Genomic DNA, 16,138 nt, shown 5'->3' with positions numbered 1-16,138 from the left:
GCGAGCTTCTGGAAGATGTTTTGGTTCCATACTTGGAGGATCATATGGATGAACCTGTTGCTTTGCAGCAAGGCAACGCTTCTAGTCATGTTTCCCGACAAACCAAGGCCTGGTTTTCTGAAAAAGACATCACCGTACTTGTTTGGTCAGCATGTAGTTCGGATTGCAACCATGGGCGTAGCCAGAATTTCGATTAGGGGGGGGGGCAAGTTCTTCAAAATTTTAGAAGCAAAAAATGTTGAGAATAACATTTCACTGCAATTAGAAAGTGAAATGTGAATAGTAAGCAATTTGCCATTCACCAGGCAAATACTTTATAAGCTTAGTGTGTAGATTGAACTGAATGTATCTTGATAGCCAGCATGTATGCAATATTGCATAGAAAGCTTTAGGTGGGAAGCTTAAAGCTGTACAACACGTGCGCGGCAGCTTATAGAGTGTAGGTGTGCGTGTGCTATAAGCAATAGTAGGTAGACAAGTTTAAGAAAGAGAAACATAAAATAACTGTAACTATCGCTAGACCAACACGGTCGCTTATAATGACCTGACGAGATGATGTTTAATAAAGATTACCTTTTAACCTGGAATTAAAACCGAGTAGTTTAATTTGGCTTTACATTCCAACAAATGGTTATGGGCCCAGTAGTTAACTGGTAGCAGACGCATCCCCAGTGGTGAACTGGTAGGTGCAAATCAGTGGTTAACTGATAGCTGCAACAGTCCTCGGATTGGACTTGGAAAACCAGTGGTCAACTGGTAGGAATAGCAGTCCTAGGACTCGACAAACCAGTGGTCAACTGGTAGGAACAGCGGACTTAGGATCGGATTCGGCAAACCATTGGTCAACAGGTAGGAACAGCAGACTTGGGATAGGACCCGACAAACCAGTGGTTAACCGGTTATAGGTTATAGTCAGCAAGAGTACACCGCTTGACTGGACCAGGACGTCCTGTACACACCAGGAACGCTAAACAATGGTTGGACATAGGGACAGCCGCTACGAAAGGGAAACTTTCGAGCGCGCCTTATCTTATGCCGCTACCGTTGTGCAAGCAGAGCGGGCCAACGTCTACGACGGTACAGAAGTGAACTTTGATCTATGATAGTGGCGCGTCCATAACCAGTAGGAAAAGCAACAGTATCACCAGTGGTAAACTGGTAGATGTAAATCAGTGGTTAACTGGTAGCTGCAGCTGTTCTTGTATTGGACTTGGAAAACCAGTAGTAAACTGGTAAAAGCATCAGACCTCGGATTGAACTTGGAAAACCAGTGGTCATCTAGTAGTAATAGCAATACCAGTAGTTTTAGCAGCAGATATTGGACCGGACGCCTTAGACCAGACCTTAGGTAGTAGCAAGTCTTGCTAGAGTCGTGATCAGTGGTATACTGATAGTCAGCGAGGACATCGCCTGACGCTTACCAGGACAAAACGACATCTTGACGTAGGAACGGTGGCTACGGAAGGGGAACTTTCGAGCGCACCTTTTCCTATGCTACTATCGTTGTGTCAAGAGAGCGTTATTTTATTTGTACTGACGGATTAGAACCTGCACGAAAGTGATAATACCACCGGAATAAAGCGGGTGCAGAAGCTGGTGAAGACAAGGCGAAGGAGAAGACTCCGTCGAACGTCGCCCTCGTATCGAAGAAGAAGACCAGACGTTGTTTCGGCTGTAACGTCACGGAGTATTTTTACTACTGAGCTTTGTCATGAAGAAGTTGAAAGCACAGGAGAAGGAAACGTACGGGAAGGAACAGGAGAGGGATATTCCCACGCTATGATGATGAAACTGAAGGCGATGAAGCGGAACAAACGGATTTGTTTCGTGGTCAACTCTGAAACGAACGACCACATGGTCAACGACCAGCGCTGCTGGATGACATTGAGGAACTTCCGGGACCATTGGTGATTTCCACAGCCAAAAGCGGCGAGAATCTTCGACCCACGAAGATGGGAAAGTTGCGGCTTAAGACAATGGTCGGGAAGAACCTTATAAAGGAATTGGAATTGTACCATGTTCTATTAATTCCTAACCTTGAATAAAATGTACTTTCGGTAAGAAAGGCAAATTTTCATGGGAAAAGGGTCACTTTTTCTGAAAAAGAGGTTATCTTTGAATATCAAAAGAAAGTAATCGGTGAAGGTAAATTCAATTAGTGTATTCTACCTTGATTTCATTTGAGATGGAAAATCCGACGAATATGCAAACGGATCGGCATATTCTGGAAAACAGATGAGTCTCGAGACATGGCATAAAAGACTGGGACATCTAAGTACTACTAGTTTGGAAATGCTCATTAAAAGAGGTATGATTGAGGGAATCAACATATCTTCTGAAAAAAAAAGTCAGGCTGATGTATGCGATGGTTGTTTGGCAGAGAAGCAAGCTGCTTTCTAATTTCAGGGTATAAAATTGCCAAGATCAAAACGACCATTAGAATTAGTACATTCGGATGTCTGTGGCAACAAACGTACGATGGTTATCGCTATCGATGACTATACGCATTTTGTCGTAGTTTACCTAATGAAGCATAAGTCTGAAATCTTTGAGAGATTCAAAGAGTATGAAGCCATAGCGTCAGCATACTTTGAAACCCGTATTTCAATGCTGAGATGCGATAATGGCGGAGAATACTCGAGCAACGAATTCCATAGATACTATAAGGAAAACAAAATTCAAATGATTTATACTGTTCCATCTACTCCTCAGCAAAACGGAGTCAGTGAACGGATGAATAGATCATGAATGGAAAAGGTAAGAGCAATGCTTTGTTAAAGCGAGATACCTAAAGATATGTGGGGTAAAGCATTAAATGCATCAACATATCTATTGAACCGATCTCCAACAAAAGAGTTAGAGTCAGATAAAACTCCATAGGAAATGTGGTTCAAACGACCCGATTTGAAACATTTGAGAATCTTTGGATGCAAAGCATTCAAACAAACCCCAAAGGAGAAACGTCTAAAATTGGATTCCAAGAGTAAATCATTGATCTTTGTGGGCTACGCAAACAATGGTTTTAGATTGTGGTCTGTCGAAACACGTTCTATTGAAATTATAAGAAACGTATTCGATGAATCGGTCATAGTTTATCGTGGAAATTGATTGAATGAATTCAAACCTGGGTAATAGGATTTGATACTTTATACACAATTTCAATTCAAGGATAACTATGAAGATCTCGGTGAAGGTCAGGTGACAGTGATGGTCAAGGATCAGCTTCTGAAGAAGATCAGGAGAATGATGAACAGGGATCACCATCCGATGAAGATCAAATAGAAGACGCTACCATAGTTGAACAAAATCCAGATCTAGGTGAGAATCAGGATGCATCGGAGGAATCAGTTGGCAAAACTGATTACGGGAGTGCAAATGATAGTCAAGCCGATGGAGAGGAAGATGGATACCAACAAAAATTGAGATAAAGCCAGAGGTATAGAAGACCACCTCATAGGTTCTCGGACTACTCAGCGAGAATGGCTACAATCCAAAGCGGTGAACTTCCGGGACAGACATTCAGGACTTGAAGAAACTTGTGGACTGGGATGAATGGAAGCAAGCAGTTGCATTGAATAGCAACAATACTTGGACAGTGGTTAACTGTAGTTGCATTGAGTGCCAACAATACTTGGACAGTGGTTAACTGTAGTTGCATTGAATGGCAATAATTCTTGGACAGTGGTTAACTGTATACCAAAGAAGTAAAACCAATGTACTCAAAATGGATCTTCTCGTTGAAAGAAGATGGAAGGCACAAGGCACGGTTAGTAGCCAAATGATGTTCACAGCGACCAGGATTCGACTATAGTGAAACATTCACACCTGTTGTAAAGCTAGAAAGCGTTCGTTCAGCACTTGCACTTGCAAACGAACATGAATTAATTGTACATCAAAAGGATGCCAAAACAACATTTTTGAATGGACAATTGGAAGAGGGAATCTTCATGAAATTGCCACTCAATGAAAACGGACAAAGTCAGATTGTTCGTCTAAAAAAAAGCTTGTATGGCCTAAAACAAGCGAAGCAGAATTAATTGCACTGTGTGCTGCTGCAAAAAAAGAGATGCGGATTTTGCAAATGATCCTGTCGACAGGAAGTCGGTATCAGGATATGCATATCAACTTTATGGAAATCTGATTTCGTGGTCAACGAAACGACAGCCAACAATCAGCCTATCAATAAGCATAGCAGAGGAACCGAGATCGCACCAGAGGATGAAACATCTGGACATCAAATATCTCTTCATACGGGATCTCATCAAGCAAGAACGAATCAAGCTGCGATTCATCTTGAGTGTAGATCAACCAGCGGACGCGTTCACAAAGGGGTTACCTAAGAACACGCTTCGGAGATTGTTTAATATGCTGAATGTGCAAATTGTGGGGAAGTGTTGAGAATAACATTTCACTGCAGTCACTGCAATTAGGAAGTGAAATGTGAATAGTAAGCAATTTGCCATTCACCAGGCAAATACTTTATAAGCTTAGTGTGTAGATTGAACTGAATGTATCTTGATAGCCAGCATGTATGCAGTATTGCATAGAAAGCTTTAGGTGGGAAGCTTAAAGCTGTACAACACGTGCGCGGCAGCTTATAGAGTGTAGGTGTGCGTGTGCTATAAGCAATAGTAGGTAGACAAGTTTAAGAAAGAGAAACACAAAATAACTGTAACAATCACTAGACCAACACGGTCGCTTATAATGACCTGACGAGATGATGTTTAATAAAGATTACCTTTTAACCTGGAATTAAAACCGAGTAGTTTAATTTGGCTTTACATTCCAACAAAAAAATGGTATTTTGAAGTATAGCAATAAATACTAGTAGTTAGTGATCGACACGAATATGCCCGGTACTTTTGCCACTGCAATCTCCTTAGTGGATCAACTAGAAAACCTGTGCAATTCCACGCAACATAGGCCAAGCATTTCAATCAATTATTTTTGATCTGGCTGATACTTTACACAGATGTTTCAATGGGCTAAAAATGTCGTTTTGTGCTAACGTGAGCGTTAAAAAAATGAATTTTTTTCGGATGGTGGCAAAAAAATAACTAAGACAGATAATTGAGTTTCATAAATTACCTATGGAAGGTAATTATGTTAGCAAAAAAAAACTACGATCTTCCGTGCGGCCTTTCGGCAGTTAACCGGAACATTCGCCATGGCGGACGAAAACATGCTTGTAGGAATGTTTTTTAATACTTTTTTTCGTTTTATTTATCGATTCCTCCTTTTTTCGCGTTAAAACTGTTGAAGTAGATCTTACGCTTCAGGCTTGCCAGAAATCCTCGATAAGACGCAACTTAGGAACGTTGGCCGGGTTCGCCAACTTGGGTACCACATCGACATTTAGCCGTTCCATCTCCTCAAACGATCGCCTCGAATAGTGAGCCGACTCCATATCCGGCTAAAACACCGTGTCTTCGGCCTTTTTTGGTATTTTTGGTGAACTACGCCACCTCCGGCAGGTACTTCTTACTAGTGCTGGAACTATCCGGGTATCCGGCATCGGATATCCGACAAATATCCAAAATCCGTATCAAACGGATATCCGCATATTATCTGGCAGGACATCCGGATTTTCGGATAGTCGGATATCCGGATTTTGTATCCGAACATAGTTTAAAGAGAATTATGTAAATAACTACTTACGAGGGGATGAGGGATTTTGAAAAAAGCCATTTTTCGTGTTACGTTTTATTTGACGGGGTTTCAGAAGACAGAAAAAAATTACGGATATTTACGGATAATAAATATCCGGTTACCCGAATATCCGACTATTCGATGATCCATATCCGGATAGTATTTGTTTACCCATCCGTGATCCGAGCTTCGGATAACCGGACCTCGAGTGTATCCGGTTAAAAGTCCCAGCACTATTTCGTACTATAAATTCCCCCGTTCAGGGCCAGTCCGGAGCGAAAGAAGAGCGGCTTTGACAACCCCTTCTCGCTGATTGTCAGCCACAGCAGCACCGTCTTGGGGAACTTGGTGTGTGAAATAAATTTCACCTTAGTGCTTACTTCTTTCGTGGTGGAAGTAAAATACAAAGTGCCCTACCAGTCGTTGCCAACCAGGGTGAGACAGGTCTCGTCGTCCATCACCAACGCCACGTCGTGAATTGCCGGGAAAATCGATTTGACCATCTTATTCAGGCGCTGCCGCTGCTTCATTGCCTGCAGCTCCAAGACTAGTGAACGGGTGTTGGCCGTCCATGTTCGCCTGACATGTATGTCCATGTTCGCCAAGCACTGTTTGATCGGTTGCACAGACCTCCAGGCCAAGCGCACGCAGCGATGTAGCCACTTTCCCCTCGGTCTTTCTCTTCAGTCTCCTTTGGAGCTTCTTGTCGCTCAGGGTCGTCGGCCGTCCGGAACCGGGCTTTCTTTCAATGCTCTGATTGGTGTCCAATAGTGCCATGATGTTGTAGGTGCCGGAACGGGCGTATCCGGTGTCCACGAACTGCCGCACGATGTCCGTTTTCGACGCGGCGGGGTACCGTTATTTAAACGTGCAAATCATTTTTTTCTGATGACTAATAATAATAATAATAAGGGAGGAGCTACAAAGTATTAGCCAACCGATTGACTCAGATAATTTGAGCTTTACGTAGTACGTTGGCTTGCGGCGCGTCTAAACGAAGGCATCAGCTTATTTTTAATTTTTCGCCTTTTCTTATTCTATCAAGTGCACTTTTTTTGAAGAAATGATGCTGTTTGTTATAATTTATGATAACTAATAAAATCAGTGATGACATAAAAAATCTAATTTGTTTCGAAAGAAAAACCTTTGAAAAACATGGTCTGTCTAAACGAACGCATGTCACTGTAGATGCTGCGGCAGTTGCGGCACTCTAGCTTGTCACTGTTTTTGTAGAAAGGACAAATGACTCCGCTAGTCTGATAGCTTTTCCGCTTCTTAAATTCTGGAAATGACCTACGCTCTTTAAGCATGTTAGAGTCGCACTGGTTTGCTCGGAAGTCTGGATTAGTTGTTTCTCAGGTTCCCTATCTCACAACGAGCTTCATGAATATCGGAGCTGGTACTCGGTGATAATGCTCCCAGGTCAGTTCCTGTTCCAGTTTCTATTGCTGTATCGCCATTTAGATGTCCATCCGCTTAAGGGGTTATATACCTTTTCAGTTTCCAAAAAATCGAATTTTTTTTATTGCATTGTCTTGAAGCACAACATTTTGAGAACATTTTCACAAATTTTTATGAAGATCTGAGCAATAAGGAAAAAGTTAGAGCGATCCGCAGCGCGTCGCCACGGCCGCATAAGATAAATTTGAAACTTTATACGCGGTTATCTCGAAATGGTGTTTCTCAAAAAATGACATTGCTGTGATTCTGATTGCGGGAAAACTACTGAACCGATTTCCTTCATCTTTTTTTTCTTTAATTTTCGTTATTAAATTCTCCGGTCCTTGAACGATCGCTTTTTGAAACATACACTTGCATTTTGCCGCAAAAAAATTTTAATGCAATTTTTAGCGCTCAAAACGTGCATTTTTTTGGAAAAAACGTTCCCGTTTGCACTGAAAATGAAATACTCATAAAAGTGATCGTTCAAGGACACGGCACACTTCTAATGAAATAATATGAGTTTTTTGATTTCAGTTGACCCGCTGAGTCTCTATCAGGATCACCGCAGGCCTCTGCAAAAAATAGCGTTTCGAGGAAACGGCCATTACTCTAGTAATAATTGATATATCTCAAAACCAAACGTATTTTCTTGTCGTTGATAAACTGTACTTTCAGAAAAATACCACTTTGATGCAATAAAAATGATGCTATGCACTTAAAAATAAATTCAAACTTCCCTCATTTTTCTCGACCAAAAAGGTATATAACCCCTTAATGTTTACATGTTAATAACCTAGTAGTTCACTTGCACATAACAAAAAAGCGAACGAAACTGAAGCCCAAGGTAACGAATATAGCTGTTGTCTTTCGCCTTCTCTAGCCTCTGGATTTTTTTTTGTCATTCTGAGCTCAAATTGGGATCATTTTTGTCGTTTTCTAAACTTGAGATGCGTTTTCGCGCCATTCTAAGCTTGATTTGGATTATTTTTCGATTTTTTTCGTAACTTTTAGTTCAATTTTTTTATACTTTATCTTTTCCTTTGCTTTATGAGCGTTTTATGACATTCTGAGCTCAATTTTGGATCATTTTCTGATTTTTTTCTATCTTTAGAAGCGCTCTTTGTGGTGTTCAAATAGTTTTTTCATCATTTCAATTTTCTTTTTGGCTTTTTCTTTCACGTATTCCCGCTAGGATGAGAAAAACACAAGTTTCAAAAAGTAGTTTTAAGTCAAGCATAAATTTTTGAGATATTATGTTTGGTAAATTTTCGAAAGCGATTCTCTCAAAAATATGTAAAAAATATTTAAAGGGTATCCAAAACTGTCTCAACGATGTTTTAAAAAAAATACAAAATGTCTCAATGGTTTCTCCAAATGTTTCAAATATATCCTGAAAATATTTCGAAAATAGTTCTAGTGTCTATTAAATGTTTCAAAAATATCTCAGAAAAGTTAAAATATGACTTAAAAATATTTCTACAGAGTCGTGGAAATGTCTCAATACTGTGTCAAATATATCTCAAAAATGATAGAAATTTATTTCAAACGTGTTAAATAAATAGGTTGCAGGCATGTCTCCATGAGTGTTAACTGTCTCAATAAAATTTCAAAACATTTTGAATCATTTCGAAAATGGTTCAACAATGTCTTGAAAATATTTCAAAAGCGTCTTAAAAATGCCTCAGAACATAACTCAAAACTATCTGCCATTAAAAATGTCCTAGAACTGTCTTAGAAATATTTCAAAAATTCAATTATGTTTCTAGAATGTTCTTAAAATATTTACTTCTTAATAATGATTGAAAAAATATATTTAAAAGATGTCACAAAAGTTTCTAAGATGTTACAAAAATATTTAAGACACGTGCTGAGGGTTTCAAAAATGTTTTTAAAAGGTTTCAAAAATGTCACGAAGATATCTCACAAATGTTTCAAGATTGTAATATGTTTCGAAACTGTTTCAAATATGTCTTAAAAGTGTTTAAAAAAAGGTTTGAAACTGTCACGACAATCGTTCAATGGTTCGATTTTACACATTCAAAACATTTTAACATCATCTAGTTTTTTTTTTAAAAATCTCACTAAACTGAGAGATGTGTCAAGAATGACAGAACAAATATTAATTCCAATAATGTTGAAAAATGTTACAACAAATTCGACAAAGTTGCTTTCAAAACTGTTAATGTGTCGTAAATGACTTGTTTTGCTTGTTTTGAAAATGGTTTAATAATGTTTTTAAAAGTGTCTGCTAAATATTTTTCTCGGATGTCTCAGAAAAGTGTTCTCGAAAAAAGTGTTCCAAATCTGCTCTAACAAAATTGTCTCAGAAATATCACAAAATTGACTTGAAATATTTGAAACAGATTCCCAAAATGTTTCGATTATGCTTCAGATCTCATTGATATCTCCAAAATGTTTCGAAAAAATCTCAAAAATATTTCCAATGTATTCAGAACTGTCTCTATGTTCCGGCCTTATGGAGATTTTATATGCTTTTGAGTTAGAGCACAATTTAAAATCATTTTCTCAATTACTCGCTGGCCTTAATCATCGGTTATTCCTGTATGGACCACTCACTGCGACCAGAAATACATATCAATCTTTTTTCGGATACAGCTCGGTGGTCTGCTGTATACAGCACTACAATTATTAGCAACATCAATATTGAGAGTAAGTATCATGCTTATATTATTATTTGTGCTTGTGTGTATGCTTTTTCACACTTCCTTTTTACGCTTACTGCTTCGAACTTCGTTAGCTCTTGCCAATATTATTGCCAACTAAAATTCTTTGGAGAGTATTCAACTAAATGTCTCTTCGGCCCTGTTATTACAAGGGAGACATATCTGTGTCACGCTGTATTCATCAAGATTTTTGTAGAATTCAATGTGAGCCCCATTTCTGGCCTTTAGTAGCGTTTTTTGTCATTTTGAGCTCATTCTGAGATCTTTTTTGCCTATCCGCTAGAAGCGCTTTGCTCGTTATTTTGATCTCATTTTAGGACCATTTTTTGACATTTTCATATCATCAAATTTTTTCGATTTTGAAGGATTTTTTTTGCCTTTAGAATTGTTTATCGTTATTTTTAACATCGTTTTGGACTATTAATTGTGCTTTTCTGGCGTTTAGATGCGCTTTTCGCGATAATGAGCTCGATTTAATAGTATTTTTGGCCTTGAAAATTGTTTTTTTTTTTGTAATATTGAACTCAATTTGAGATCTATTTTTTTTTCTCTTTCGGGCCTTTTATTTTTTATTACTTTGAGCTCCACTTAACTTTAGCAAGCGTTTTGTTGCCTTTCTAAGTTTGATTTGGAATCCTTTTTTGGCATTTTCTCGCCTTCAGAACGGAAACCTTATTCTCAATCTCGTTCAGGATCAAATTATGACCTGTTTTTGGCCTTTATAAGCGTTATTGTCGTAATTTTGAGCTCAATATGGAATCGTTTTTCGTCTTTTTGTGGCTTCAAGAAGGGTTTTTCTGCCATTCTAAACTCAGTTTTGGATCATTTTTTGTCTTATTATGACCCTTAACCCTCTAGTGCCCAAATTAGTTTTTAGACGGACATCGAAAAAATCACTATGAAGCTTTATAAACATTTTTCAAGTTCTTATTGAACCTTTTTAGAGGTTCAACTGAAGACCGTCTAAAGGCGACACTGAGCACTAGAGGGTTAAAAACTTTTTTCGTCATTCTGAGCTTAACTTGGAATCATTTATTTGGCCTTTTCTGATTTTTTGAAGCGTTTTTCCGCCATTCTGAGCTCAAGTTGAGGTGATTTTTTTCCTTTTTTGGTATCTGGAAGCGTTTTTCACCATGTTGAGAGCATTATTTGAGTAGTTTTTTTTTGTCCTTTTTGGGTTTTAGAAGCTGTCAACCAGCTGTTCGCCAATAACATTCCTGTCCAGTACGAATTGTAGATAAACCTGGACTAATTCCCCAGCTGAAGTAGAAATGTCCAACTCCAATGAGGACAGTCACTGGTTATGCAAAAATTTGCACCAGTAGATTGGAACTTAACTTACTAAAAACGACGATCCACCAGATGTGGCGAACTAAATAATAGTGATCAAGACCTTGTATTATATGTGCATGTGCTATATGTGTGGAATGCGCCTACAATATTTTGTACCGTAAACTGGGGTGACTTTGATCACTGTACCTCTTTTTTGAAAATGTGGTAAAAAAGCGCTCGTAGTGCTTGGGATTTGTCGTAATCTTCACTGATTGTGTGGATATATGTCTGCATTGCTACTATTCATGCATTTCCTGCTATTCAAAGAGTGTTTTTCATGCTAAAATATCAATTGAAAATAAAGTGTATTTTTGGCGATTTTTGTTGCATACAAACAATCGGTTTAAGCAGATTCAAAACAACAAGTTGCAATACGTAAAGTTTTATTTATTTTGTTTCCAGATTAGTTCTCAAGATGTAGAAATATTATAACAATACATTTTATCGTTATTTTTGCAAGTTTTTTCTCGAAGGCAATTTTGAGTCCCAATATTTTCCACATCGTATTCTTAACAAAAACCCAAGACGTAAAGTAACATGCAAATTTGGACAATTTCATAAGTCATATTCCTCGTGGACTAGTTTTTGATGATTTTAGACCACCTTCCCTCTCAGTGGATAATCATTCATATATATTCTAAAAATTTTGTATGAATCTTGGACATTCGCCATTAAAAACTGTTCCCGTAGAATGTGAATGACCCCCAAATTGCTTTCCATATTTATAAACTCGTTTAAGTCGTTTTAGGCTGTTCAATTTAGTGAAAATAGCAAAGTGTTACTCCAAATTCATCAAAACAATGAAGTGATCAAAGTCACCCCGGAATGATAATTGGTGTAAAATTTTTTGAGCATATTTAAAAACAGCAAAATTGTTGCTAAACTTTTGAAGCACTGACTGACTCTTTCTCAATGCATGCCAGTACTTATTTTAAAAATATCAAAGAATATTGTTTTCAGTATATTCTGAAAATATTTGAGATACAATCAAAAAAGTGATCAAAGTCACCCCAATTTACGGTACCATGAATCAATCGTTGAATAGCATCAATCACACGTGTTGAGTTCACAGGTTTTGTGTTAAGTTCCTAGGGTATTGCTTACTCCTTTACTAGTCTTGGGCGCACAAAAATTTCATTGAAAAGTAGTAAATGAGCAATTCTCGCTGAAACTAGGCCACTAGGTGCACAAGGTCTTTCAAAGTTAATATGAATGCACATAGTTGTTAGAAATAGAGAAAAAATGATAATGCCATTTTTGTTTAATCGAATTTGTTGACCCCTTGGTCACCAAGGGGTGAACAGTTTCCAGAAAAGTTGAAATTTTAGCAATTCTTGATGTATTATTCGAGCTATATCTCTAAAATTCGTTATGTAAAGTACTACAAGTAGCACTTTTATATAAAGAGGAATGATAGGGCTTTCATTTGAAGTGATCAGAATTTAAGCCGCCATCTTGAATTTGGCCGCCATCTTGGACTATATCAGAAAAATGCAATTTTGACCGTGTTCGCAACTACCGATTTTTGATCTGAGGCCAGCATTGGAAAGCTGAGAAAAAATGCTATAAGATGCAAGAAAAAAATTAGGCGAGCATCAGTGTTAACCCATCAATTGAACCTATTTTCCAAGCTGAGTTTTAAAATATTCAACGTACACCACGCGATCAACGTAGTAACCGGTCTACTGAGACCAAGTGGATGCACATGTCATAACCCTACTAGCTCCATATATCATAATCGATTGATGCTACAACTAGTACGCCCAGAGTTGCCAATAAAATTTCTGATTTAACTGGAAAACGGCTGAAGAAAAAACTGGATTCCAAATAAATTTAAAAAAATAAGCAAAAAATGATTTTGAGAGCGCTTTTCTGTTATGGGGATTATATACAATTTTAGTTTTGAATACAGCAACTAAAGAGTTAACTCTTCACAAAAAAATACTCATTTTAATCAGAACTGTTTTGTTTCGGGCTTACATTTTGTTAAAATTATGGACTGTAAAATTTCCTCTAACAGCAAAATTTAAAATTACGCATTCAATCTATCTCAAAATTGAGAAAAAAGAGCTTTTCCATTTACTTTTATCTTTAACAAAAGTATTAACGCAACATTCCCTTCCGTTACATCAGTGAAGTTTGAATTTCAATTATTTCTGACTTCGCTATCATTTGGTATCTAATTCTTCTAACAATTTTTCAACTGCTACGCAACAGAAAATAAATAGAAGATTTTTTTATGGTCTGGTAAAATCTTTTTGTTTGGTTTTATCTTAAGATTGAAAATCGGTAGTTGCGAACACAAACAAAATTGCATTTTTCCGATATAATCCAAGATGGCGGCCAAATTCAAGATGGCGGCCTAAATTCTGATCACTTCAAATGAAAGCCTCATCATTCCTCTTTATAGAAAAGTGCTACTTGTAGTACTTTACATAACGAATTTTAGAGATATAGCTTAAATAATACATCAAGAATTGCTAAAATTTCAACTTTTCTGGAAACTGTTTCACCCCTTGTCCAAGTAACAAAACAGGTTTATCAAAGTTTTATAGCGCTGTTTTGGCTGTATTAAGCGCTAGAAAACTTTGATAAAACCAATGTTGTTACTAGGGTGGTGACCAGTAGGTTCAACAAATTCGATCAAACAAAAATGGCATTATCATTTTTCTCTATTTCTAATAACTATGTGCATTTATATCAAATTTGAAAGACCTTGTGCACCTAGTGGCCTAGTTTCAGCGAGAATCGCTCAAATGGTATGATACGTAAAATTTCTGATCCAAGTTACTTCATACAGTACCAACGTCAGCCAACAAACGCAACGTCTTCATCTACCCATATTGCGTAAATTTTGAGATCTAAGTTCTGTGGTTTGATTTATCCTAGATTCGAAGCTTACCTCACCATAAACACTTTTGTCAGTAAAAAGTATATTTCTTCAATATTAAAAACTGCTAGGTACTATTAAAAACAATTTAAATCTAGAATTTAGCAGAAACACTTCGTGTTTATTCTCAGATTGGCAAGTTTACAACGTGACAACATCTTCCTACAATTAAGAGCAGAATGACAATGTATCATTAATCACACGGGCGTAATTGTTGAAGCGTTCCACTCCACGATTAATGCAGGTGGTAGTCTCAGGCAGCATTTGGGAGGTGAGATAAAATATTCCCTGCAGTACTCGTCCCAATTCTAGAACCGTTCCCTCAAACTCCTCGCGCTTCCGCTGGATGCGAGCTCCCACAATGATCGAGATCGATTCAGTGTAATCAATCGCGTTCCAGTCAATGAATCCATGCACAACAATGTTCTGCAGTTCAGTAGACTGAACCTGAGCCCGCTCGATAGCTTCATGCACATCTGCGGTAGCTCGGGTAATCTCCAAATTAGCTTGGTTAGCGCAGCGCTGCAAGGCCTGGCCGACCCATTCGATTTCGATCTCCCAGTTTGCGGTAGCGACGTCTATGCAAATTTGCTGGGCATTCGAGTTACTCACTAACTCCTCCGTGGATTCCTTGATTTGCTCGACTTCGACCAGGGCTTCGTTCATGCGACTGATCAAGTCACGGTTCAGTTCGATGAGGTGGTCACTCATGGTGAAACGCGTGTTATCAAACGTTCCCTCCATCACTTGATGTAAAGCTTCAGCTTCGCTTTGTATACCCAAAAGATATTCAACAAACTCATCCTGGGTCTGAGCCAGAGACTATTCAAAATGAGAATAAAAATGGGTTACTATAACCATTTCACTAGTTCAGTCCCTTAGCGATACTCACATGTCCAGCCAGGGCAAGCAGCAAACACACAAGAACTGCCTTCATTCTTAGTTATCTAGTTCCTGCAAAATTTCCTAAACCGTTTTGTCGGACGCCTTCGATTGAACTGACCCAAAACGGGCAGCGTAAAACATTAAAGTAACTTCTGGCTAAAGTGATATTGGTAACCCAATCAGGACGTATCTGATAAAATCGTCTACGCCAATGACGGTCGCAGATTATCTCCAGCTGCATGACTAGCATGGCTGCATTGCCTTATGGCCAGATGTCTACGGCAGTTTGCACATGGAACTGTAAAAATCTCTTCAGTCACCAATAAAAATAGAAATAAAGAGCAGTTTCGTTTGTAAAACTTTTCAATGTTGTAATCTTCAATGTGGGCTCGTTTGATGTGTAAGAGCGCATTGCATAATAACTGTTAATAACACCGGTTGACAAAAGCGACAAAAATACTGCCCTAAAGCTCGAAATAGCTGCCCTAAGAAGGTTGTGGCTTTTCAATCAGTCCTGTGAATTTTGGTGCCCCTAGCCATTAGAGGTTAGGTTAGAGTTCGCATATTAATTGCTCTCCGGGTTCGTCGCTGAGAAAATGTTGGTGGCTGGGGGCACCAAAATTCACAGAAATGGTTAAAAACCTATAAACTGTAGTTTTTTTCTAGTTTGAGTTTTGGGGCCACACCAGTTGACCAGTGTAATCGGTCTGTAATCAAGAATAGCATCCGAATCGATCTTTTTTCTGCTTATCATATTCCGAAAATAATTGAAAGTGAATTTTCTGGGGAAAAAATCTTTCAAATCTACGGTCGCGTCATTCTATAGTTTACGGTTATTCAATAGTTGTGATTATTGTTTTCAAGATTTATCCGAACAAAACCGATGCCTACCATCACGAAATATTGATAAGTGTTATTTTACTGATATTCAATGTAACTCCAGATTTCTATCGCCACGTCACCTCGAACGGCCTTCAGACGTCGTTTGGAGATGCAGCAAGTTGCCATTCAAAACAAATTTGTATTGAGCCACAAGTTAAACACAAGTTAAAAATTACATTGCCACACAAGTTAAAGAATCGAAATCTGTTTAACAATAGAACGTTATTTATTATTAAATTTTTGTTCTCAAAATTACGATTAAACGATCATCCTTCTATAGCTAGGTCAATTTATTCATGTATATTTGTTGTATACTACAGAATGCATAAAATTACATGATGTTTTTTTCAATATTACAATCATGGGTTAGAAA

At 38.0% G+C, this 16,138-nt stretch overlaps 2 protein-coding genes across 2 annotated transcripts in view; one reads left to right on the top strand and one right to left on the bottom strand.

The window, feature by feature from the left end:
- The window catches only part of LOC129730816 (40S ribosomal protein SA), a 441,656-nt gene that overhangs the window by 69,893 nt on the left and 355,625 nt on the right, over positions 1–16,138 (top strand). The window lies entirely within an intron of this gene.
- LOC129733838 (uncharacterized) lies at positions 14,094–15,018 on the bottom strand. The gene is made up of 2 exons (XM_055695403.1): positions 14,891–15,018; positions 14,094–14,820 (listed from the first exon to the last, which is right to left on the bottom strand). The coding sequence occupies exons 1-2, from the start codon at positions 14,933–14,935 to the stop codon at positions 14,167–14,169; spliced, it is 699 nt and encodes a 232-aa protein (XP_055551378.1). The 5' UTR covers positions 14,936–15,018; the 3' UTR covers positions 14,094–14,166.

This window comes from Wyeomyia smithii, chromosome 1 (assembly GCF_029784165.1).
Source record: "Wyeomyia smithii strain HCP4-BCI-WySm-NY-G18 chromosome 1, ASM2978416v1, whole genome shotgun sequence".
NCBI classification, from domain to species: domain Eukaryota; kingdom Metazoa; phylum Arthropoda; class Insecta; order Diptera; family Culicidae; genus Wyeomyia; species Wyeomyia smithii.
This window is presented reverse-complemented; position numbering and strand designations above follow the sequence as displayed.

What these genes read in the sequence shown, in the direction of transcription:
- LOC129733838 (XM_055695403.1), bottom strand. Translation starts at nt 14,935, where the DNA reads ATGAAGGCAGTTCTTGTGTGTTTGCTGCTTGCCCTGGCTGGACAT. An exon ending in TGCTTGCCCTGGCTGGACAT is followed by an intron (nt 14,821 to 14,890) that starts GTGAGTATCGCT and finishes CATTTTGAATAG; the next exon opens with TCTCTGGCTCAGACCCAGGA.